Source organism: Oculina patagonica, chromosome 3, assembly GCF_052425735.1.
Source record: "Oculina patagonica isolate OP01 chromosome 3, crgOcupat, whole genome shotgun sequence".
Lineage (NCBI taxonomy): Eukaryota > Metazoa > Cnidaria > Anthozoa > Scleractinia > Oculinidae > Oculina > Oculina patagonica.
In genome coordinates this window covers 3968027-3992264 of record NC_135760.1, presented here as the reverse complement: position 1 = coordinate 3992264, position 24238 = coordinate 3968027, and the positions used below count along the sequence as shown (strand labels likewise).

Genomic DNA, 24238 nt, shown 5'->3' with positions numbered 1-24238 from the left:
GAAACTTCTTTAAATCAAAAAACAAACATTTTCAGTCCGTTGCATAGAACGTAAGCGATAGCAAGCTCAGCATTTGAAAAAAGTGCCGAGGCGACGGATTGGTTATTGAGGGTCCTGAATGGGGGATATAAAATCTCATTTCCCAGCCTATTGTTTTCCCGATTTTCCAAATCCCAGTCCCAGTTCTATATTGTTTATTTATTGTGATTCCAAGTCCCAGAGACCCAAAAATCCAATTTTCCCAGTGGAGATTTGCCCAAATCCCAGTTCCCATTTTCCCTCTTCCAGGCCCCTCGTTATTCACCCCTCTCCAGCTCACAGGCTACGTGCAGACGTCATACAGGACGGAAATTAAAAGTTCGCGTCCGTGCGCAGACTACTGTCGCGTTACTGTAAGGGATGCACGTACACGCACGCAGTCGTGCAGGCTTTTATTACCTTTGCATTTCCCCTAGACTTTCTCTAAGCCCGTTTCCGGTGTTCTTTTTTGTTTATATTTTTTTGGTTGACATTGCGAATCTCTGCCCGAAGAACGAAAGGAAAGGTTGCATTTTGCAAGCATTTTGCACGATAGCCGTTGTTGAAAAGATAAACCTGGGGTGATCGTCAGCCTCATAAATCACGCGTCCTTTCATCGCCGGCGCTCAAATCCAAGTGGCACGTGAGAGGTGTTGAGGTGACGTACGTGCTAATGTAAGCGATGGAAAGCGGCTGTGTGTCGAGGTGGGTAGGGGTAGGAAGTTGTGACACGTAGTGCACAGAGTCTGCAGCTGGGCACAGGACAAAATTTGGGTGTTGCAAATGCAACGCACTGTGCTTATGTGTCGGATCTTTTGTCTTGATTATAGCAAAGCTTTCTCTTCGCTGCGTGCATATATTTTTTGACATCGACTACATATCGTTGGTCAAAGGTCTGGCACATCCCCACTTAGGCCAAACACGGGAGTGCTCTCCCCCCTCCCCACCCCTCTCTGGCCCGCTCCTAAACAACGTACCGGAAACTTTGGCACCTGTGTCACCTGTGATCGATATTCATTTTCCTGAATCTCTCAATTCGTCGAAATATTTCCATATCTGCCATTCTTTTGTTTTTATTTTAAATAATAATCCATTATAAAATTGTATTTAAGAAATCAATTATAAAATTTTGAATTTTAATTTTTGGGTAGACGGATATTTTATCACTTTTTCCGGCTCATCAAGTCACCTCCAAAGGTTTGTTTTGATTTACAATATTGCTTTCAAAAGCTGCTGTTTCGCATTTTATTATGCCAAGGGTTGACTTTTTCCCTTCAATGCCGACAAAAATACTTATTATATTTTCAACTCAAACATTTTTAAAGAAAAGGTTTCTGTTTGATCAGCAAGTTTCTTTGGACTTGTCATTCATAATTACATACTTCGCTTTGATGATTGACAAGTTACCAAGCTTTTGTTTTACTTTGTTGTGACGTATCGTAATTGATAGCCATTGATTAGCGTTTGTGCACAATATTTCTCAGAGATATTTGTACCTTGGACGTATTTAATGGTCTTTAATGTGATATCGATGTTCTAGAATATTTTATAGATCGTTTTGGAAACTGAGGGCTTAATCGCCAAGTAAACAACATTATGTACAGTTTGATACCCAAGCCGGGAGCCGGGAGAGGGACAAAATAATACAGGAGTGTGAAAAATCAATTTATTACGCAAGCAAACGTATGACAATCAGCCAATCAGAAGCCGTCATTTTGGCAGCGTTTCGATACAAGCGCGTTACAGGTTTTGTTTAGGATGTACGATCACCAATTGTTGATTGCTTTTGCGGCAGTTGTGGCTTCGCAAAGGATTTTTTCTTCATCCAGGTGATTTAGGAGAAGTCATTAACTCAAGCTGTGTCCAGTTGATATGTAAATGCAGGCTGACAAGTCGAACCGTTGGTTACTGGAGTCCGTCTTGTTTTCACTGACCAAAGCTCGGTAGTTGACCTTTGACGAGCTGGTTTGGGATTGAAAAGGTCTGGAGGAGTACAATAGAAAAGACAGGACAGCTGTTCCCATAGTTAAATCTTCTGTGAAGGTGTGAAGATGGAAGTGAAGGTATGTTTTTCGTTCTTTTCTGTTCGGAATGTTGTTAGGCAACCCCCGCATTGAGTTCGCAAGAACTATCGGCGCGATCGTGCTGTTTTGCAAGCTGACCGAAAAACGCTGCTAGTGAATATTGTGGACGACCTCTTTGACTGAATTTCAATGCTAATGTTTGATTTACCGTCAAGGTATCGTATTGCTTCATTACTCAAGTCTTGAAGGGCTTCAGAAAGCGGACAGATAAATTGCTTGTGTATAATAATTGACCATGATACACCATTTCTCCGATTATGACACTGCAGGCTTCTGGCAAAAAAATATCCTCGAAGTAGAAGAAGTTCCTTGGGCTATGCTATATGATCAAATCAAAGCAAAGTTTTTAATTATAAATAGGTATTTTTCATTTCTCCTCAAACGAGCGTTGAAACTATTAAAGCTTATTTCTGCGAGGCAAAACTCACGTAAAAATCTGTTGAAAGATGTTGAAAGAAAACCATGTCAAAACGATATATTCTTTTAAAGACCTGTTTTACCTATTTCATCCTTCAGAGCATAAAAACCGTAGAAATAACAAAGTTAATCCTATTTCTGTTACGGCTGGGCAGTCTTGACAACCACATGTTTTTTTTGGAGGATTTATTCTAAGTACTGCCAACATTGATGTCTAAATAATACTTCACTCGCGTTAGCCAAAATATTATTGCCCAATCTGTTGACATCTCGTAAAGAAATGTATTTTTAACCGCAAGAATATTGTATTTCATCTCCAGTGATCCTATAGGATTTTGTTTATATCATATCAGGCCACAGATAAAATCCCATCTGTTCATTATCAAGTCGCCGGTATCCGCGTGTTATTATACCAATGGTCCAATATTTTGTGACCATTTGAAATTCATATTTCTTTGATTCATCTTTGATACCTTTTGCGCTGTATTATGCAGATATTGTGCCCAGAAATGTTAGGCAATGAATAAACCTTTGAACTGAATTGTTCAAACCAAAACATTGTTACATAACAATATCAAACTGTTTGGCCAATGTTTTGATTCTTGAGTTCCCAGCAATCTTCAGCAATATCTGTTTACCAAAAAAAAATGGTGCTGGTATTCAGGTAGGCAGAAGGAAACATTTTACATAAGGGGTCTCGAATGGTAAATGCGAGACTTTGCGAGATGGTGAGACTGATATCTTTTCTGTGAGCACGAGACCTTTTTAGCCTTGCAAAAGAAATCGAGACCCCGAGTATTCGAAGGTGTCAAAGAAAAATTTGAGACAAAGAGACCCCTGAAATTTGGCCAAAATTTTGCGACACACATTTTTTTTTGAAGGACCACTGACCACCACTTACGTACAGCTTGGCTCAACTGGCACATTTTAACAAGGTGTTGTGAATTTCACAGGCAAATATGTTCTATAAATGTGTGGGGTGTACTTGCTAGCTAATCCTGTAGTTTTGGAGTTGTTGAAAAAAAAAAGAAAAAAGAAACAGATAGGATAGAATTAGGGCTGATTAAGATGGTACAACTTTGTCACATGGAAATTATACTATCAAAACCATGCGGTTCACATTGTGAGCGCCTTGACCAGTACTGATATTTTTAATAACAAAATTTAGACAAAAATTAGCAAAGGCATTTTACCACTTCAGTGATTTCTAATAGTAAGCTTATTATATATGTGGTGACATCCTGTCTGCATATCTGACAATGTAGATTGTGTCATGTAAATTTAAGCTACAACTTGCTTACCACTGTTGTGTATGAAACGATAAATGCCATAAGACTTGTTAAGTCCTTGCTAGAATGTCAATCTGGGTGCAGACTTCCTTCCTGCACTAATAATTATTATGCATGATAGTATTCAGAAATTAAGCATTTAAGTAAAGAACCAACAAAAAAAAAAATTTCACTCAATGCATTTCATATTGATCTTGCACATCTGAGTGGTGGTGGTGGTGGTGGTGGGGGGGGGGTGGATGGGGAGAGAGCCTGGGAGAGTAGGGGGCAAGAGAGGTACAGTAGACAGGACAAGAGAGGAAAAGAAACAGGATTCTTGGGAACTACAAAGGAAATGAGTGGTAACTGGAGGGGGGGTGAATAGGGGTATGCAAATCCGGAGATCCGTCATAATTTTATGAACGAATCCGTCGATCCGTTGTTATTAAATTGCCAAATCTGTCGATCCGTGAAAAAAAGTTCTAACATTGGAAACCAAATTTTATTTGTTGCAGAAGTACATGATCTGGATCACGTACTGCTGTTTGTTGCTAGGATTTGTGAAAAAAAAAAACGTCCCTGGAGTTGTTTTGTGATAGCTAAGAAGTAATCAGCATTTTGCCACATTAGAAATCTGTTGTTGATCCTGACTAATGTCGTCCAAAACGCGTTATGGCTCTTACTAGAAAGGAAAATTATTATCCGAACTTTATTGAAAGCAAAATCCAAAATGCGGGCCCTAAAATTGGATGAATCCGCGATCCGCTTCAATTGCAGGATCCGCAAATCCGTTAAAAAATTTGCTCTGAATACGAAATTCGGGCAAAAATATTGCCAAAATCCGTCGATCCGTTTTCCCATTCACCCCCCTTCTAACTGGGAGTAAAAGGTAGGGAAGTGAGAGGTTCAGACCCCCCTGTCCCCTCCTTCCCCACATGTGATATCATCTTAAGATAATCTTTCTGAATGCTTCTTTTGTTTTTTAGTCTTTTATGGTGTAAACCTGTTCGAGCATTAATTTTCTTTTCACAATAAAGTAGCTAAAATCTTGGCTGGTAGTACATGCTTTTTTTCTGAAACTGAACTTTCTAAAACAAATTATTGGCTTTCTTTTTGTCCAGCAACGAAATGGAAATTTTCTTAAGGGTATAGGCTGCCTTTTCTTTATGTTTCTGATTGTGAAAATTTACCTATAAAGCACTGAATATAATTTCACTGTCAGTGGTGATCATTTCTGTAATTCTCTTGTAAACACTCCACTTGATTTCACAATATTATTATGAAAAGAGAAATTACATGTAGATATTCATTCGATTACCTTTGGAGCTTCTAAGAAAGTTAAAACAAAATATATTTAGAACTTCGCAAATCTTGAACTTGTATTTTTTTCTGTAGGAAGCCTTACCCAGCCTTTTATTAAGCTTGGTAAACATTTTTCCACATTGTTCCATTTTTCCACATTGATCAGGAAATGAATTGCTTTTACAGCAGGAAGGAAATCAGGATTTTAATATTTAAGAGTTGTGGATTAGGTTTAAGTGTTTAAATCAGTTTAGGTTTTGGGTAGCCAATGAAAACGGGATAATTAAAAAAAAATTTGCAAGTAGTTTATTTACTTAGTTGTGGTTAGAATTAAATGGTACCAAGTTAATAACATGAGTTTAATTTTTCACAGAAGAAAATTTGCATGCCATTTTCCTATTTTTTAGTGGCTGCAAAAGAAGGTTAACTAAATAGGTAATCTAAACACATCATTCCAATTTTCTTTAAAGTGCTACTACGATCAAATTTTCGATTTCCATATTTTTACATTTTCTGTACACTCACTCACCTTGCAAATCCCTTCGCTCAGAAGTCGTTTTGTTTTAACGTTATTTCCGCCCCCCCTCCTGTGTGGAGAAATGACGTCAGCTATACCTCACGGGTTGAATATAATAACAATATGAGAAATAGGAAGCAAAAAAACTTTTGGCTTGTTTTCGTCCTTTTGTTTCCCCGTGGGTCCTTTGACGTCATTTTCTCCTTTCGCCCGGGTGATAGGGCATCGGATAAGTTTACGCTTCTGATGTTCGTTGGGTTTGGCGGTGGTAGAAGTCTGATGTAAATTGGATCGAAAATTTGTCGTATTAGACTTTAAGTCTTTTTTATTATCAGCAAAAACAATATTTTTCTGAAGACTGGTTGTAACAATTATTATTCACTCAGATATTAATATTAACGAACAAGGATTTAATTATATTTGTGATTAAATCAGTTTCTGAATAGCTTACGAGAACAGGATTGTTATTAATGAAAATTTCACAAGGGGGTTATTTACTTATGTCTCATTAGAGTTGTCACAAAAATACAATGATCTTAGTTATTAAAAACTGAACGAAGATCATGGCATGATTTGCAATAATTGTTTTTTATTCTGTAGGTGCTCTCATTGATACAAAAAGACAGGCAAAATTCTAAAAACTTAGGAATTACTGTTAGCTTGGCTTATTTTCAGTAGTATTTTTGATGTTGGGTAAATTTTGTCAATTAATGTTTTGTGTCAGATTTGACTACTACATTCTACAGGGTACACAACCCTTCAATTCTGACTCTTGGCAATGTATCTACATGTTGTAAGTTGTGTTCTTGAAATAACTTTGTACACACAAGCTCTGTAATTAAATCAAACTTTGAAGACCATGGCTACCATAACAAGACAAGAATTAGCAATGAATGCTTTCTGCATATTTGTAATGAGATGTTAAAGAAATTTTTATTAATGTTCCAAAGTCACCTTCATTGTTTAATAAATTTTCAATTAAATTGTTTAAGCTGGGATTCAATGAATTCTCTTTGATATGAATTTTGTTTATGATGGAACTTACACTTACGTAAAAGAATTACATCCTGTGGAGTTTCTTATCTACTGCTTCATAATGGGTTTTTGAAGCTATGCATTTGACTTTGTAAATATTAATTTCCATACTTATCTAATGGTGGATTTAAATTGCTTTGCTTTCGCACCTATGTGTGAAAAAACATGTTTTGCATGACACAAAAGCATTCTTTGATATAAGGTTGTGATTTATCAAAAATCATGCAAATTCAACTTTAGTAAATGATAGTATACTTTCATTTTTGTGAATTCTTTTCTCTAAGCCATTAAGTACATATGTCCTTCACGATTACTGAATGTTGTCGGTTTTTTTAACTTTCTTTCTGTCTCATGTGTAGAGTGCTAGCTGTTGTTCCATTCTAATTAGTAATTATCTCGACAAGTTTTCAATTTCCTGAGTATGATGACACATTGGTTAATGTTCAACAACCTAGCTGACACTTAAAAGCACACTTCGTCAGGCCACCTGTAGTTAACAGACCTCATGTGAGGGAATTATGGTTTTTATATGCATAACTGCTGTAAACAGTAAGGTAAGAATGAATCAGAGTGAATATTCTATTGAGCATTAATGGACCTGAACTAATTTGTGTGGCTAATGATTGCATGTGGTTAGTTGTCAAGCCAAGCTGCAGTGACTGTGGTTTTGAAAGCAGTTTGTGCTTTTAGAAAGCTTTCACTTCCCTTCTTTAAAAAGTTAAATGGCTTTGAAATCTTCTTACTTACTATTTTATCCTAAGCAACCATATTTTTGCCAAGCTGAATGGAAAGGAGGGATTGGGCATAGATTTGTAAGTTGTTGTGTTATTTTAAAATCGCTTGTTTTGTTATCAGTGAATCAGTTTCAGAGGCTGGTATTGTTCCATTCAGTGATTCATAAGGAAATTGCATCAAATCTCTTGTGTTCCTCCATTGGGGACAAATTTCAGCACATTCACAATGGAATTTGTTACCAGTTTTGTATTTCAGTAATTGTGTGACAGTGATTCGTAATGAATGATTTGCCTCTTTAAAATGTTTAAATGTTTTGATGTCTTTCTGGAGCTCTTAGCCTAACGTAATTGATAATTCAGGTCTAAACAGATAAGATGTTTGTAAGGTAATTGTAGCTGAGAACTTCCTGTCATAAAATTATTGAAATCAATGCACATGGTCTTTTACTGTCGTTTTCAAGTATGTCTTCAGTATTTGATAATGGAGTTGATATTTCAATTTAGGATGTTACAAAATTGTCACCAGTTCCAATAGAAGTCTCTAGTAAAAGCTTTATTTTGGAACATGCAGTTTCTTGTTTTGAATCTATGACAACTAAAGCTTAAATTATTTGTGATTGTTTTAAAAAGTGGCTAGATCTGCATAGTTAGCTTTTTTTAGTCAGTAAGATTCCATACAGTTATGTGTGCATGCACAAGTATTTCACACAAAAAAATATACAAATCATAATGTTATATAGCTCTTTACAGGTCACAGTAAGTTGTCTATATGGATATTTTTTATCCTGGCAATTTTGATTTACTATGACTCAGACATTTCACTGAACTTTTACTGCTGACAGTGATACTAAATGTTATCTTAACGTGCTGTTAAACTTGTTTGCTGTTTTGAGGAACATGTTATTTCTTGTGCTCAATTTGATTGAGGTTTTAAACACGTTTTCAGGCTGAAATTTAAATCCATCATTGACCTTCACAAGTAGGTCATAACTTGTGTAATAATTATTACAGATGTGTCGCTCTTGGACACACAGATTGAAATCACGTGATAAGACTTTCAAAATTGATTAAAACAAATCTACAGCAGAAAATAATTATTATCTACTGATTACTAACAAATCAAAGTGATTGCATGAATGCCTTTTATTTTCCCTTCTACAGTCAAATATTTGTTACTTGCAGCATAACAAACTTCAAAATTATAACTTTAGTCATGGTGTGATACTCCCGAAGCATTGTTTTGATTTCAGATTTTCGTTAATCTGACTCCAAGTCTCATTGTTATGCTGTATGCCAAATTAAAACACTGACTACAGTTGCGGGTACTCTGAATTTAAGTTTATCATGCTTCAATTTGCTGTTAGTAGTTTTCCCTTTAAATATTTAAAATATGATGTCTTTAAATATAGCAATGACTGCGGAGGGAGTTTCTAAAATTAATTAGCAACTGGCAGACGTTTCTATTACGTAAATCTATAGATCATATTTCTTTTACCACCCCACCAGTTTCCTAACTGACCCCAAGGGTAAGGAAATGCTCCTATTATAAAGGAAAATGTTTTTTCCTGTGGGCAGAATTGGTTTACACCTTGAAAGACAAAGTTTAGGAAGGAACATCATTCTTGGTTTATAAATCGTACTTAAAAATTATAATTCGATCTCATAGCTGTAACTTAACTACAAGCAGAGGTTATGGTGTCATAATTTTTCTTAAAACGATAAACTAAATGCAAGGCTGAAACCGAAATATTGGGCAATAAAATTTATTTAGCCTTTTACTGTCCGATCAGCCTTGCATTTGGTTTATCGTTTTACTTTATATTGCTGGTCCTGATCTACGCCAAGATCCGGCTTCACTTTGCTGCTGTTTGTACAAGTGGTCCTTTCATTATTTTGGTCTCTTAATTTTTCTTAGTGGCCATTTGTTAATTTGTAGATCTTGTTGTGTAAACTGTCAATTTGGGTTTAAAGATGGCTGCCCAATCTCATTTAGCCAATGGTGGTTGTTTGGGGCAGCCATGTACTTCAATTTATGTTATTCTCCTTTGTCTTGTAAATTTAATTAATTTAGGGGTACAAATAAAGTTGTTGTTGTTGTTTCGCTCAAGTTTTTCTTTAAGACTGTATTGCAGGGAGTTATATCATATAATTATGTACAATTAATTTTTTGGTCTCTGAATTCTTCTTTTTTTCTTTCCCTTTCTTCTTAATCTCTGTTGTAGAGTGATGGTGGTGATGAGGAGATGAAGGATGATGTTGACTCTGTGCGTGGCTTGTTGGACAGACTGAAGGAAGAAAAGGAAAGAGAACTTCTTAAAGAGGTGATTTGTTCAAACATGTTTGCATGCGTTGGATAAGTTGTTCAGTAATCGTTAGGATGGTTACTTTGGAAAAGTGAATTCTGGGTTTGAGCTCTGGTTGGGACATTGTGTTGCATTCTTGGGCAAGACTCATTAACTCTCACAGTGCAGTCTTTCTCCACCCTGATTGTTCAAAGGGTGAACACTATATTCACCAAATAAATTGCTATCCAGTGGATAAGTTGGCAAAATCAGCTATGCTATCCACTGGATAGTGATTTATCTGGTGGATAGCATTATCCATCCTTTGAACAATGGGGCCTGTCTATGTTTTATTATGACGTTGGTAAAACAAAATTAAATGAATTGATGTCACTCGCTCATCCCCATCATGCCGCCAGCTGGTGCAAAGAGTGGCAATGCCATTTCCGTAGCATTAACATTTTTAATGGGGTAAGGTTGCAAGCCCTACACCCTATTCCCAACCTGGAGGGACAGGGGATAGCTCTTTATCTCGCCTCTACCTTTTGACCTGTCTGACATGGGTGACCCTGGCACTCTGGCAGGAGTTCAAGGCTCCAGCTAGCATAGCTCAAGGGGTCATGGAGACATGCAAGCCACCTCACCACTATGATGTGACTGTACTTTTATAATAAGATACAGGTAGACATAATACTGGGTTCCACCGTATTGCCTTAATTTGCGTTTTTAACAGATATTTTTTTTAATTGACTTCTTTAGACTTCCTCAAATTCTGCTCAAGAAAATGGAATTGGTTCAGGTACATAGTTTTAATTTTTTATGACTGAATCCATATTCGTAGAAACAAAGTAAGATCGGAATGTAATTTTCAGGAGGCAATTAAAATCTAGCTACATGTCAGTATGTTTCAGACAACAGTTATACAAATCTTCTTTAAATAAAATGTGTAGTTCCATAAAATATCCATACCTCCCCCACGGAAGGGATATTTATAAAAGAACCCCCCCCCCCCCCCACCACTCTGGAAATTCCAATTAAACTTCATACATTTCTTCGACACCCACTCACCCCCCACCCCCCCAGGAATTTCCAATCCACAATAAGCACAGTGGACTGTTTTCCAGATATACATGCTTTTATACCCTTTGTTTTGATGTAAATACTTTTGTAGATACTAAACTTTTAATCGTGGAGCACCTGTAAACTAGCTAACAGCTAAGTGTGTACTTTTTTCCACGTTAAATAAAGTATGTATGTATGTATGTATGTATGTATACATGTAGCTTTTGTAGAAATAAATTATGAGAAAGAGAGGGTTGCCAACACATGTTTTAACCTCCTAATCTCACAGGGTTATATTTCTAGAAAGATTGCTGCAACAACAACTAACTTTGTTCCTTCACTTTTAATAATTAGTTCCAGATACGAAGCAGGATGCCCTGATTGGTGAACTTCAAAAGAGGTCAACATCACTGGTGATGAATTTGAAGTCAGTTGTCAAAACAAAGGACTCGCCAACAAAGATAAGTACCTCAAGCCAGAAAGATGCATCACTGCAAAATGATGAAGTAGATAATTCCAAAGTATCACAAAAGAGGAAACAGGATTCATTCCTAGTGGAAGTTCAGGAGAGGGCTGAGGTACCATATAGAGATTTTATTGTAATATCGTTAATAACAATGTTGTTGGGAGATCATTTGGAGGTGTAATAATAAGATAATAAGATTTTATTTGCCTCTCCAAGTTTGTTTTTTTCAGGGTCAAATTACAATGAAATGTTAAAAATGTACAGTTAAAAAAATAAAATCATTCTAATTATTATAAAGGGCTGCGTTTAAAAGGGTTCTATGTATCCATAAAATTCTGCCAAGCGCGACGTTTTATAGCAACCTTAAAATTAGTCAAAATTAGTGTATACCCCCTACTGAGTGGTCAATCAGCTTTGATTGCAGTCACACACCAACACATGAAACATAGCACGCTAAGCGTGCAGGAGTTATTATGGGGTGGCTTGGGGTGAGACTGGGTGATTGTCCTGTTGGGATGGTTTATGTCACAATTCAGAAAAACCATTTCTTGAATTAATCAATAATATCTGTGTTACAATCAATGTTGCACTGTTTGCAGAAAATAAATCACATTACCTTGTTATCACGTTACATTCTTTTTCGACAAAAACAAAAGAATCATGTTACATCCGTTTTCGACAAAAATAAAAGTATCATGTTACTTAGACTTTAAAGGCATCACAGCGATCTAAGAGAAAAACAAAAGTAGCATGACAGATGTTACATCCGTCACTTCCTTTCCTTTGATTTGTTCTTCACTAACAGCCATGAGCACAGCCTGGCGACCTTTCAAATTACAAATTATGTCACGGGGATTTCGCAGATTTTTGGTCTAAACTGTTCTGATATAAGTGGTAGGCAACTTTACCCATGAAAAATTATCTTTGAACATTTAACTGAAGATATCGCGTAAATTTCATGAAAGTTATAAGTTATATCCCAGTTATAAGCCCGTCCAAAACCCCTTACGAAGTTGTATACGGGGAAGTCCAGAGCTTTTAACCGGAATTTTACGGTGTGCTTTTATTATCGTGAAGAAGACCTTTAATAAATGTTGTGTTTGTAGGTGATAAGTAAAAGTGCACGTAAAGCTCCTGAAACGACGGTATCATCAATTGGACAAAATGTAGAGGAAGATCCAGATACGGTAAGATAATTTATCATACAAGAGGGGTGTTACGGAAAATGATAATTTAATTGCGTTCGACGGTAGGAGAACGCATCCTAATCTTGCGGTGGTCTGTGGCCCCGTGGTTGTCCTGTGAACGCGCAAGCAAAAGTGGTTCTATGTGTATGTCGGTATCTGGCAAGTTGGCCTCGAACTCATGTGATTAGACATTAGAAAGCAATTAATTGCGTCACAGCAACGTCAACAATGACAGCGCGCGCAAAAACACTTCATAAAGCCGATAACGCTAGGCTGTAAACAGTTCTTGTGTTCGACGGTAGGAGAACAGATCCTAATCTCGTTGTGGTGTGTGGTCCCGTGGCTGTCCAGTGGAAGTCGTTTTATGTGTCGTTCTACGTATCTTGGTATGTGGCAGGTTGGCTAATTAATGACGTCGCAGTTTCTTTGCGAGAGACCCTGGGAACAAGTTGATTCGTTCTAACGATCTTCTACGGTTTGCGTTTTCGAGTTTGCCCTGTAAGTTGTGCTAAAAAATAAACGTTTCGGCAGTCCTCCTTTTAACAGTAGTAAAAAAAATTGCTGTGCTGCCTCGTGCACTGTTGGATTGAGATTGTTTCTTTGATAGTTTCAAGTGATGTTGGATGCGCGCTTTATGTTGCACACGCGGTCGTTTTAAATTTGTATGACGATATAAACAGTCGTGTAACTCGGATTACGTTTGCTAGCCTTATCTTGGGTACCTATCTTGGGTCGAACGCACTCCCCTAATTTCTGATTATTACTAGTTTATAATGGTAATAGGACTGAGTGGAGTCCAATTCGGTCTGTAATCATACGAGTGATTGACAAAATCGGACGACCGCGAAGCGGGAGTCCGATTCGTTTAATCACGAGTATGATTACAGACAGAATTGGACGACGACAATTAATCAAAACTGTAACAAAATTTGAGAAAGAAACTAACCTTCGGTTGAATAGTCTTTATGAATATTGAAAAACATAACAGTCTACTCAACAAATGCACAACAACAGCGCGCGCAAAATGACGCGTACTGTCCAATTACACAGGCATGACGCGTAAACTGTCCTATTAGTGCTCAAATCGGGCTGCTGATAACCAATCACGTTCGAGAATTTTGTTATAGTTTTGATTAATTCTGTAATTGGTACCTTATTACATGAAATTTGCGCAACACGTTAATTTCGCGAATTTCGTGATTCCAAAAAAATCGCTAAATTAAAGTGACGCGAACAATAAGTCGCGAACATAACATGACGCGAAAATTAGTGACTCACATTATAAGAAATAATAAGTTTATTACCACTAAAATCAATGTAAATGAATGTTGTCGTCCGAGTTGACTCTAGAACAATAACTCATGCATGTACAAGCATGTCCTACTTGTAGACATTGTGAGAACTGCTCTGTTGTTGCTACTACCGAGATTTAGTCCCGCCCTTGCGTTTTTGTTAATTTTGACGTCATTGTTCCTTTGATGAAGTCGTTTTATTTAATTCAAGGGCATGTTAAATAATATTACCAAGGAAATGCACGCGAAATTAAAGTGATTCAAAATACAAAATTTTCGCAAAATCGCGAAATTCAAGTGTCGCGAAATATGCGCACCTCAAAATCCCGAAATGAACGTGTCGCGAAAATTTATTGCTCTTCAGCTACCAGAGCCAAAAAAACATTTGCAGGCAATGTTTCAATTTCACATTGCCCCCTTTGTTCCGTATTGAAATCAAATAATTGCCTGTGAAAAGGAAATCTGAAAGGAAACAACTATGAAACAACGCTGTATCAGTAAAGAACAATTGTTGAGGTTTTTCACTTTCAAGAGTAAGGCTAGCAAGGGGTTTAGTGCTGATGTCTGTGTCATACACTGTCAGTTGTAACCAAACTTCTAATTGTTTTCCTTACAGGGTTCGTACGCGTCTCGAAAAACCCTTGAATTTCAGGAGTTCGATTTCAAGGCCTTGAAAGTACTTGAAATTGGTTTTCGGTCCTTGAAAGTCCTTAATTTTTTTTTATTGAACGTCAAAAGGCTTCAAGGCAGTGAGAAGATCGCCAAAATAAGCGATTTTTTTATAGTTCTTCAGCAAGCACATCAACGACACAACAGACTGAAAATCGTTGGTTTGAGGTAAATTTCATAAAAAAAGTCCTTGAAATTTCCAAAAAGGGTCCTGGAAAGTCCTTGAAAAGTCCTTGAATTTTTGGCGTGAAAAAGTGTATGAACCCTGTCCTTACATTTTCAAAAGTTACATAACAATAATTTAGACAGGCACAAAGCATTATCCATTAGCACGTTACAAGTAAGTTTGCCTTTTATAAGCATAATCTCACTTTGTTTACTTGTAGGAGGAGTTTTTGAGGAAGATTCGGGCAGCACCTACTACGTCAAGTGATTTACACGTAAGTTAGAAAAAAACCTTTGTTGATTTTACTCAGTACTTGTGGAAATGAATGTTGGTAGACTGTTTTCATTCTAATGCCTTCTTCTTGCAGATGGAAGTTAGCGAAACAAGAGTGCACAGAAGTAAATCAGCTTCAGAAGTTGACTTTTCAGTTGTAGTGCCGGTAAGTGTTAACTTTGGCCTGTAGTCTGCGTAGCAGGCGTAAAAAGGGGAAAGGGATAGTAGGAGGATTGAGGGAATTCTTGGAGTTGGCCTGTTGTGCAGTTTTAAAATTGTCACGCAGTCTTCACTGTTTTGTCTCGTAACGCAGTCTTCGCTGTTTTACTTAAACCTTTACTCCATCGCACAACCACTTTGGATTTTGTTGTGATTTTCTTTGGTTCCTGGAGTGCTCATTTGTTCAGACACATGTAGAAAGACGCCACATCGCACAACACGTTGCACTGAGGCATTGACGCCTTTTTTTAACACCCAGTTGTTTTCTCCTTCTAGCCTGTGAATGGAGGGGTGAAAGAACTCCCGTCATTCTCATATGGCCCCCCCCCCCCCCAAAAAAAAAAAAAAAAAATCCCTCCTCTTCCCTGTTCAGTGTTCAATTTAAGTTCATCTTGCCGTAGTTCCACATAACAGGTCCAAAGGAGCGATATTACTTTTAGTTTCCTTTACCCCAACTGTTTGAGCTGAAACTCGTGGTAACCGCGCAAGAAGCGCGCATTACGCGCGGTATGAGAGTGGGAACGTACTAGCTTCAATGCCTCACAAAACTAGTTGTCCTATTAGCTACAATTCTTATTGAAAGCCCTGTACAGTGAAACCTCGATATAATAAAGGGCCAAGGGACTGACAAAACATGTTCGTTATAACGAGGTTTCGTTATATCGAGGTTCTTTTCCATAAGTTTTACTATTACTGGGGCGAAGAATATCGTTCGTTATATTGAGGACTTCGCTATATATAGGTTTGTTAAATCGAGGTTCCACACTTCCACTGTATATTGTTCTCAAAAGATAATGTACTTTATTTATAAGGGATAAATTGAAAAAAAAAACACACGTATTGGTTAATTTTGTTGCAGAGTTCATCGGCACTGAACCTTGAACCTCAGAAATCCAAAATTCCGCTTGGAAGGTCAGGCTCATTAAAAGGACGAAGAAAACCAACAGCAGCCGGCAGACGAAAGAGTCTGAAGTCAAGTTTAAATGATGACTGGGACGATTCATTTGTTATCAGCGAAGGAGAGGAGTCGTAAGTGTTATTTAGAAATAAGAACAATGTAAAGTCACCTGTTACGAGCATGAGACAGTAGTAAAAATTCTGAGTCCCCGATAAGAATGGAACCCATGACCGTCCACAAGACTTGTGGCGAGCTTATTCATTTACTAGGTTCATATGTGACACGTGTTCTTCCTACTGATAGAATCAGCAATGTCAAAAGCGTCCAGTACATGTACGGAGATGGGGAAAGAAAGATGGTACATTTTGTTAGTGAACGATTATTTCTAAACTTGCCATTGAAAGCAGTCGGAGACAAGCTCAGTTCATCGATATAGTGAATGAACTTTTCTTCTAAGCTGATGATCGCTACGACGCGGCTCGCAGTTATGGGGTTGTCAAATTCTTTTTTTGCACAAAAACGCTACTTGTTTCCCACACCGATTGTGTGAAGTTTCACATCGGTCCCGCATTGTCACGGAGAGAAGCACTGTCCCTATTAAAAGGGTTTCGCGCCAAAAAATGGTTGCTTTTTCATTTCAGAATGGACGAAGAAGAAAGCGTGGCATTAGGCGGGAGTTTCATCATAAAGGACCCTCCTCAGATGGGTGCAGAAGGTGGAGTTAGACCACGAACCAAGCCTAAGCCCAAGATGAAGAGCCAGACAGTATCTGGAATCTCTCTTCCGGGACTAGCTGAGGCGCTAAGCAAGAAACAAATCGCGGCAGAGGACAAGGTATGTCGAGTTTGCCAGTTACCACTATCAGTCCACCCTGTACCAGTTTATCACGCGCCTTTATCGTTTAACTTCCTTTGTACATTTGTCCAGAGGTTCGAGAAATTATTAGAATATTTACAAAATGCGCGTTAAATTATTTTCCTAATTTCAATGGTCAGTGAGCCTGCTCCCCGGCTAGTTATAGTAGTGTAGCAGCTCTTGTAAGTTCGTATTGCTACTGGTTCTCTAGAATAGCAGTTGCTATTGTTTTGGGGGCTAGGGGCATTGTTCCTGTTGTTTGTTCTATTGTTGTCACGAAGGGGAGCGAGCCATTCATGCGAGACTTAACTTAAACAATAGCAACTGCTATAGAACAGGACCAGTAGAATTGTCAATGTACACAGAAGAGCTTAGGAGCACGTTAAGACGTGTACAGTCAACTCCCTCTTTGGGACCATCATTTGGTGTCCGTAATAGATAAATTTCGTATTAGCGAGAGTTATTTTAATAATTCTTATTCGCCGGGACTTCAACTCCTGTCCGTGATAACAGGGTGTCCGTATTAGCGAGGTGCCCGAAGTCGAGAGTTGACTGTACTTGGAACCAAGATCGAATTCTTATTGGAATTTGGAGTTGGTTTTTGTATTACAAGCCTATGAGAGCTGCAACGCTAGTGGTTGATATACCACTCAGAATGAAAAACTTCGTTGCACTTTGAAAGCTCCCACAGACGAGGCAGGCGATAGCAACTGTACAGTTATTACGAGAGCATTCTTATGTACATTCTTGTGTGTTTATCTTTTTAGCAACGTTCCCAGGGCAGCGCGGCTGAAATTGTCCGTGCAGCTGCAGAGGGTAAGAGAAACATGGCAGTTAAGGAAGAAAAAGTGGAGAAAGAACCGGATAAACCAGCTTGGCTAGTGGAGGCTGAAGCGCGGAGAAAACTCCACGAACAGCGACGGCACACCAAAGCTAAACAACAAGGAGAGGGCGACGGAGAACAGACAGCGGAGAAACCGGTTCAAACTGGTCATGTTCTTCGATCTTTGCCTCAGAGACCTGAACCAGTAGTTGATAAATCAGACAGTAGTGCTGGGATGAACGTACTTAACAATGTTATGCTTCGTCCTGTGCGGAAGCCGGAAGCAGTCGCCACGAAATCCGATGATGACAACGATGCTACTAATAAATCGTTAAACGTGTGTCTTCGTCCTGTGTCTAAGCCTGATCCAGTAGAAAACCAAGTCGAGAAAAAGAGCGAAAATAGTAGACATCATAACGTATTCTTACGTCCTATATCTAAACCAGAGCCAGTTGTGAATGGTAAAACTGAGGACTCACCTGCGAGATTTCAACCGGTGCGTTTGAAACCCCTTGTTAAAGCTTGCGGTGTAAGATCGTCGGGTTCTACCGGCGCGGATAGCGAAGCAGCGCCGATGGCTTCACGAACATCTTCCGAAGTGACGACTTCTAACTCTCCACCCGTCAAACCGGTCACGCAATCATTTTCACACACAGTAACGCCGTCACGTGTTCAGGAAAACGGCGAAGCGTTAGATCAAAGCTCGCGGTCAACAGGATCAGCTAAAACTGCTCCCGAGCATCACATTGTCCGAACTCTTGCACCAATAACTTCAGAAAAACCGATGGTATCACGATCGGAACCGAAAGTGTCCGAAAGTCCTTCGTCGCGTCCGAGTGGTTCGCGAGTCACAGTTTCTTCGAATTACGTGAGTGCGCCTTACAAGATAGCCCCGAAAACACGACCCAAACCGTCCCACAGGTCGAAAACAGTGACAGTTACAGCATCCGAGGTGCCCGACCTTTCAAAACATAGGCGAACAAGCGTGGAATTAATACACGCCAAGGTGGAGAGGAAACCTGCCCGACCTGCTACAACCACTGTGCCAGACAGTCACGTGTCATCACACGGTGACCTAAGGGGACCCCGGAGAGGAAGTGATACACGAGATAGACCGGAATCACATGACTCCACTTACAAACCAACTTACACTGGAGATGTGTTACCGCAGTGGAAGATTGATTTGATTGAGAAGAAAAAGAACGTTGGATCTTCACGCGCCGAGACAATCAAAGGTCTGTTGTAATTTTTTTAGCCTAAGGCCCCGTCCACGCTTATCCGGATACATCTAAAAACGCATCTTGTTTTCCGGTTTGGCCAACCGTCTACACTAATCCGGATAAATTGTCCACGCCGGGTTTGCGTTTTAGTGTGGACGGAAAACATTTTGAAAACGGAGCTTTTTGAAAACGCTCTTCAAAGTGGGTTTTTGAAAACGCATTTTATCCGTTTTTGACAAAATAGATGCGTTTTCTTATATATCCGGACTTCTGTGGACCAAAATCTTTGATACGGCGTTTTCTGTCTCCTTTTCCAATTTATCCGGATTTATGTGGATAAGGCCTAAGAAAACAGACCTCATTACTACCTTCGGGATTAGTGTTAACGTAGAATTCAACTTGGTGAGCCGTACTAGTATTTCCTCTTATAGTTTACTTCGACTGATCTCAAAACCATGCGGTAACTAAAACTTAACGGAGAAAAAAATGCTTAGGCAAGAGGACTTAAAGTTGGGTAGATTTCTAAACAAGGGATAATGGTAAACTGGCTTTCCAACAGCCCGGCCTTGAGGTATACATTTTGAGTTGAGGGGGAATGGTTAGCGGAGGGCTGTTTTGCATTTAAAACTCAAACGATGCGTGCGCGTCTCATGTCAGTTGTGTGTTGTAATTACAGATCTCTCACAACAGACGCCTACTTCAAATGCGGTTGTTGTACCAGCATGGAGGAGGGAACTGGCAGAGAAACGAAAGCAACGAGTTGAAGTCAATGGCATACAAACATCCAACAAAGAAAACGAGCCCAAGACATCTCCAGAAGTGCCGCAATGGAAAAAAGAATTCGCCGAAAGAAGAAAGCGCAGGGAAATGTCGCCAGCCCGAGTTAAGCCTGATAAACGCGACAGATCTCCGGAAACTCCCGAATGGCAGCGGAGATTGGCGAACACGCGACGAACTCAACCGATCGTGGTCCAGAGAGGGCCGACGGAAGATTCTACAGACCAGGTCCCGAGTTTTATGAAGGAGTTTGAGAAGAAAAAGAGAACCTTTCCTCGCGGTAGGTGCTTAAATTGCAAAGTAAACTTTTGCGGAGTGTTCATTTTTCTGTAGCCACAAATGCAGCAATTGGGGGCATTTATCAACAGGACATCAATACCGACTGCCGTGGTGTTTGACAGGCCAAAGCTCTTTGCTGTTGATGTCGCTGCTGGCTTGCTTATGACTTGAAAATTTTCTAAGAAACGCCCAATGGCTCACCTAGAAAAATGAAGAAGAATGATAAAGTTGGCCGAGAGTATCCACGCTAGCACTGATTAGCCTCCTACGCAGATGCTCTTTGGGCTCGAAACGCGTGACGAGCCCAAAGAACGTCTGCGTAGGAGGCTAAGCACTGATCGGATTACAGTTTATTTCCAGGTGTATCAGAGGAATTAGGGGAGGAGGGGGTTCACAATAAACAAATATGGAAAAAAAAACAGCAGTGAACATGTAGAAATAACGCAATAATATATTCTTGGAGCATTTCTTTCTCGAGAGAAGTCTTTCAGTTAAATTTCAGGGATGTCTGTTACCCATGACACGTTCGGCTAATATTAACTCTGTGTGAGTGCAAAGTTTTGAGTTCTCTGTACCCAGTCTTGGGGCTTACAATGGAGCATGTCTTTTGTAAATGTCATCAATTTGTTTCTTTTACATTTCTTTGCAGAAGTTGTGCCCGAAGCTGTGTGAATAACTGGGCTAAATACCATTTTTCTCTTGTTAGTACAAAAAATACAACAAATGTAGCTAGACAAGTCGAGTTTTGCTTTTGCCCATGCTTGGTTTTTCCTCATAGGGCCCAGGCAAATGCTTAACATGTTGAATAACTTGCAAGAGATTTAGAAATGAGTACCAGTCTTCCCTCTTTCATACATCCGCTATATTTGCACATGCACATTTTCAACAAATGTTAGAGCGGTTTTTACTTGAGTGTCGAAAGTACTTTGCGTTTGCTTTGGTTTTGCGTTCACTACGCTTAGTGATTGATTTAAAAATTTCGCGCCACTTTCTCGGCCAATCATGAGTAAAACCAAAACCAATCGCGACTCGCTCGCGCACGTTTTCCCGCGCTTTGTACTAGCTACATGTATTTGCTTCGAGCTTTGATTGGTTCACTGGATTGTTTGTGTCGTTTGTGATTGGTCAGAGTAATTACTTTGATTTTGGTTTTGGTTTTGGTTTTACGACACTCAATTGAAAACTGCTCTAAATAGAGTGTTTAGAGCTTCAGCAGGGTTCAAAAGAACCAGGACAAGTTTTACATTAGTTATAGAGCAGTTTTCAATTGAGTGTCGTAAAACCAAAACCAAAGTAATTACTCTGGCCAATCGCAAAGGACACAGACAATCCAGTTAACCAATCAAAACTCGAAGCAAATACATGTAGCTGACGCGAAGCGTGGGAAAACGTGCGCGAGCGAGTCACAATTGGTTTTGGTTTTAATTCTGATTGGTCGAGAAAGTGGCGCGAGATTTTTAAACCAATCACTGATCGTAGTAATGCAAAACCAAAGCAAACGCAAATTACTTTCGACACTCAAGTGAAAACCGCTCTAATAACGCGTTAACATTAACGTTTCTTTACCTTGCAGGAGGAAACACAAGCTACGTATGACAAACAGAAAACAGCCGAAATTGTACATTGTTAACCCTTTGTTCGGCAACAGTTTTGGGTTGCGTTTAGTATTAATGTTTTGTAATACGAAATCTTGCTTAAATGTACTATGAAAATGCGAACGACTTCCTTATTTCGGGAAGGGAAATGATCCAGGTAATTTTGTAAATGAATGAATACTGTTGATAATTGTAAATTGATGAAATTTTGATGCGTCGATTAAGCAGACGTTTGTTTTCATATTTTATGATTAATGTTGCCGTTAAATGATGTCGTTTTTCACCGTGGCAAGATCAGTAGATGTAGGCAAATTTTCACGATATTTAAATGTTCAGATTGAATTCAAAACTGTGCCCAAAAGAGCATAATTATATATTTTTGTAGTACGAAATTGCTTACATGCTATTTTTGTCATAGCATTGGTCAAATCGGTCGGTTATATTTAATTCTGTGGGAAAAGCAATGATGAACGTTTTGAAATAAGGTTTGTGACTGTTTGCGACAATTTACTGCACAATTCTTTTAGATATTGATGTGTACAAAAATGACTTTTCTTTGAACATTAAAATCGCGTTTTATGGCAAAAACTGGGAAACGTAGATGTGATTGCGTTTTTGTCAATTAACGATGTCAGTGTAAATTAGAAAGGAGGGGGGAAATGGTATTTTTTTTGATAGAGCTCGTTTAATATCTTTCTAATTGAAATGTGATTTTTAGCATTTTAGATATGCACGACGTGCTGTAAACAATCACAGCGAATTTTTTTTTCAGCCAATCAGGCGAGCGTTTTTAAAGTCGCGATTTGGCTTGCGTCAATTTTTCCGCGCTTGCTACCCATTACATTTTTTTCTCGAGCTTTGATTAGTTTATTGCACTGTTTCCATGGTGATAGGCTTGTGGTACTTTCATAGATTTCAGTGTTCCGTCCTGTTATTCGGCTTGTCGTTGTTGTTTAAGCTAGGAGGTGGGTCGACAGATCCAAGTTGATTTTGTTGCATTATTTTATGTGCTTTTACATTAGGGATTACTGCAGTAGTATTGTCAAATGTTTGTCAGTTGTGCAAGGAAGTTATGCAAAGAAAGTAAAACTTAAAATTTATGCCTTTTTAAATAAAACTGCACGTTTTTTTCTGTGCTTATTGAAACTTTACGATAATTTTCAAAAGTTAAATATTTCGTTTTAGACAATTTCTCGTTTTGACTTTACTACACTTTTGTATTGTGTTCACTTTGTGCGCCAAATGTTACTGTTATTTTTCAAAAGGCAGATATTATTGTCATTGCAATGAGTTTATTTGGAACAAAATTTTGAAAATAAAAATACACAAATACTGATTGATCATGTTGTGGAGTTATTTTAATTTGTTCTTCTTCCTAACTTCCTGTCTCTTCATGGGACCTTTTGTTATTTCTCCGAGATGGGGAGGGGGACTACCTTATCCAAAGGGCGCGGTTTTTGTGGAGAATATTTTGAGGTTCTGTACTGAACACCCTAAGTGAGACCAAAATCCGAAATTTACACCCCTAAGCGAGACAATGAGCATCCCTGCCCCTTTCATGTGAGGGGCTCCCCCCCCGGGAGGGGAAGGCGGTCATTCCGCCATATTAACCTGAAATGTCATAAGTCTTTTCGTTCCTAAGGGCCTGTTTACAAGCAGGCGGGTAACCCTAGCACATAGGGTTACCCTAGCACCTAGGGTTACCCTAGCGCTCCCACATTTCTTCTTTTTTTCATCGACGTGTTTACAAGGCGCTAGGGTTACCCTAGCACCTAGGGTAACCCTAGCGCCTTGTAAACGCTCTGCTAGGGATAACTCGCCTACCCGGGACAACTTTATTTTGGCTCCAAAAAGCTAAATATGTTTAAAAATACCGACAAAAACAGCGAATTGTGACCAAGAAACATCATGTTCATTCACAATTTGTCGTATTTTTGCACTGGAACGGAATTATTTTCGAATAACAGTTTCTAACGACAAAATTTTACAAGGTTAACTGAAGCGTAACCGGTGCAAGTTGACCCGGGTAAGTAGGGTTACCCTACCTGCGAATTTTGCTTGTAAACCCGGGCTATCTTCTAACCCTCTTGCTAGGGTAACCCTAGCACCTAGGGTTACCCTACCTGCTTGTAAACAGGCCCTAAGACATTTTTTTTTATGATAAACATTAAAAAAGCAGCAGACCTATTTTTTGTAACCCTTTTACTCCCACAGACAGGATGAAACCCTAGCGATTTTAGTCCGTTCATGAAACCCTAGCGTGTGACCATTCAAGTGAAAGCTACTTGAGCAGTGCTTCTAAGTTGTCCTTATTTTTGCTTTACATAATAACTTCAATGTTGTTGATTGATTCGTATTGGGAAAAAATGTGGTTGAGTTATTTTTTTTTTTCGCAAAAAGAAACTGGTAATGAGAACGATACGCAGTACAAAGCTGTCGGCCTTCCAAAATTTGAACGGCTTCAAGAAGACCAATCAGATACAGGGACGGCGGAGCCGGGGGAGCGGGACGGCTGTGCACAGGCTAGGGCTTTAGCCCCCCCACTTTTACAGAAAAAAAATAAAGAATATATAAGAGAAGAGTCCCTTTAGCCCCCCCCCCCCCCACTTGACATAACTAGTCAGCCCCCCCCCCCCCCCCCCAGTTGGAAAAATGCTCCGCCGTCTATGAGGTATAATTTACCCGGGCGTGAAAAAAGTGCCAGTTCTCTCATATCTCAGCATAGTTTTCGCCATTATTTTTGTTTCTTTTTTCTTGACGAACACATCCCAACCACTTAAGTATATCTCGCTGCCTATTG

At 39.0% G+C, this 24238-nt stretch overlaps 1 protein-coding gene across 5 annotated transcripts; it reads left to right on the top strand.

The window, feature by feature from the left end:
• Positions 1 to 1708: 1708 nt before the first annotated feature.
• LOC144646146 (uncharacterized) lies at positions 1709 to 22776 on the top strand. 5 transcript variants are annotated; one of them, XM_078505676.1, is made up of 13 exons: positions 7145 to 7195; positions 7403 to 7453; positions 9598 to 9696; positions 10417 to 10456; positions 11080 to 11297; positions 12292 to 12372; positions 14720 to 14773; positions 14867 to 14938; positions 15851 to 16020; positions 16531 to 16723; positions 17512 to 18802; positions 19464 to 19844; positions 21417 to 22776. In XM_078505676.1, the coding sequence occupies exons 1-13, from the start codon at positions 7160 to 7162 to the stop codon at positions 21437 to 21439; spliced, it is 2709 nt and encodes a 902-aa protein (XP_078361802.1). In that variant the 5' UTR covers positions 7145 to 7159; the 3' UTR covers positions 21440 to 22776. The 5 variants fall into 5 exon arrangements, with proteins under 5 accessions (XP_078361803.1, XP_078361802.1, XP_078361800.1 ...); XM_078505674.1 differs by having other exon boundaries at positions 11074 to 11297; XM_078505677.1 differs by lacking the exons at positions 7145 to 7195; positions 7403 to 7453 and adding an exon at positions 1709 to 2081 and having other exon boundaries at positions 11074 to 11297.
• Positions 22777 to 24238: the final 1462 nt, after the last annotated feature.

Bases quoted from the DNA above. Each gene is read 5' to 3' on its own strand.
- LOC144646146 (XM_078505673.1), top strand. From the start codon at position 7,364: ATGGCTTTGAAATCTTCTTACTTACTATTTTATCCTAAGCAACCATAT. The intron at 7,454-9,597 runs GTAAGTTGTTGT...TCTCTGTTGTAG, and splicing joins GAGGGATTGGGCATAGATTT to AGTGATGGTGGTGATGAGGA. The intron at 19,845-21,416 runs GTAGGTGCTTAA...TTTACCTTGCAG, and splicing joins AAAGAGAACCTTTCCTCGCG to GAGGAAACACAAGCTACGTA.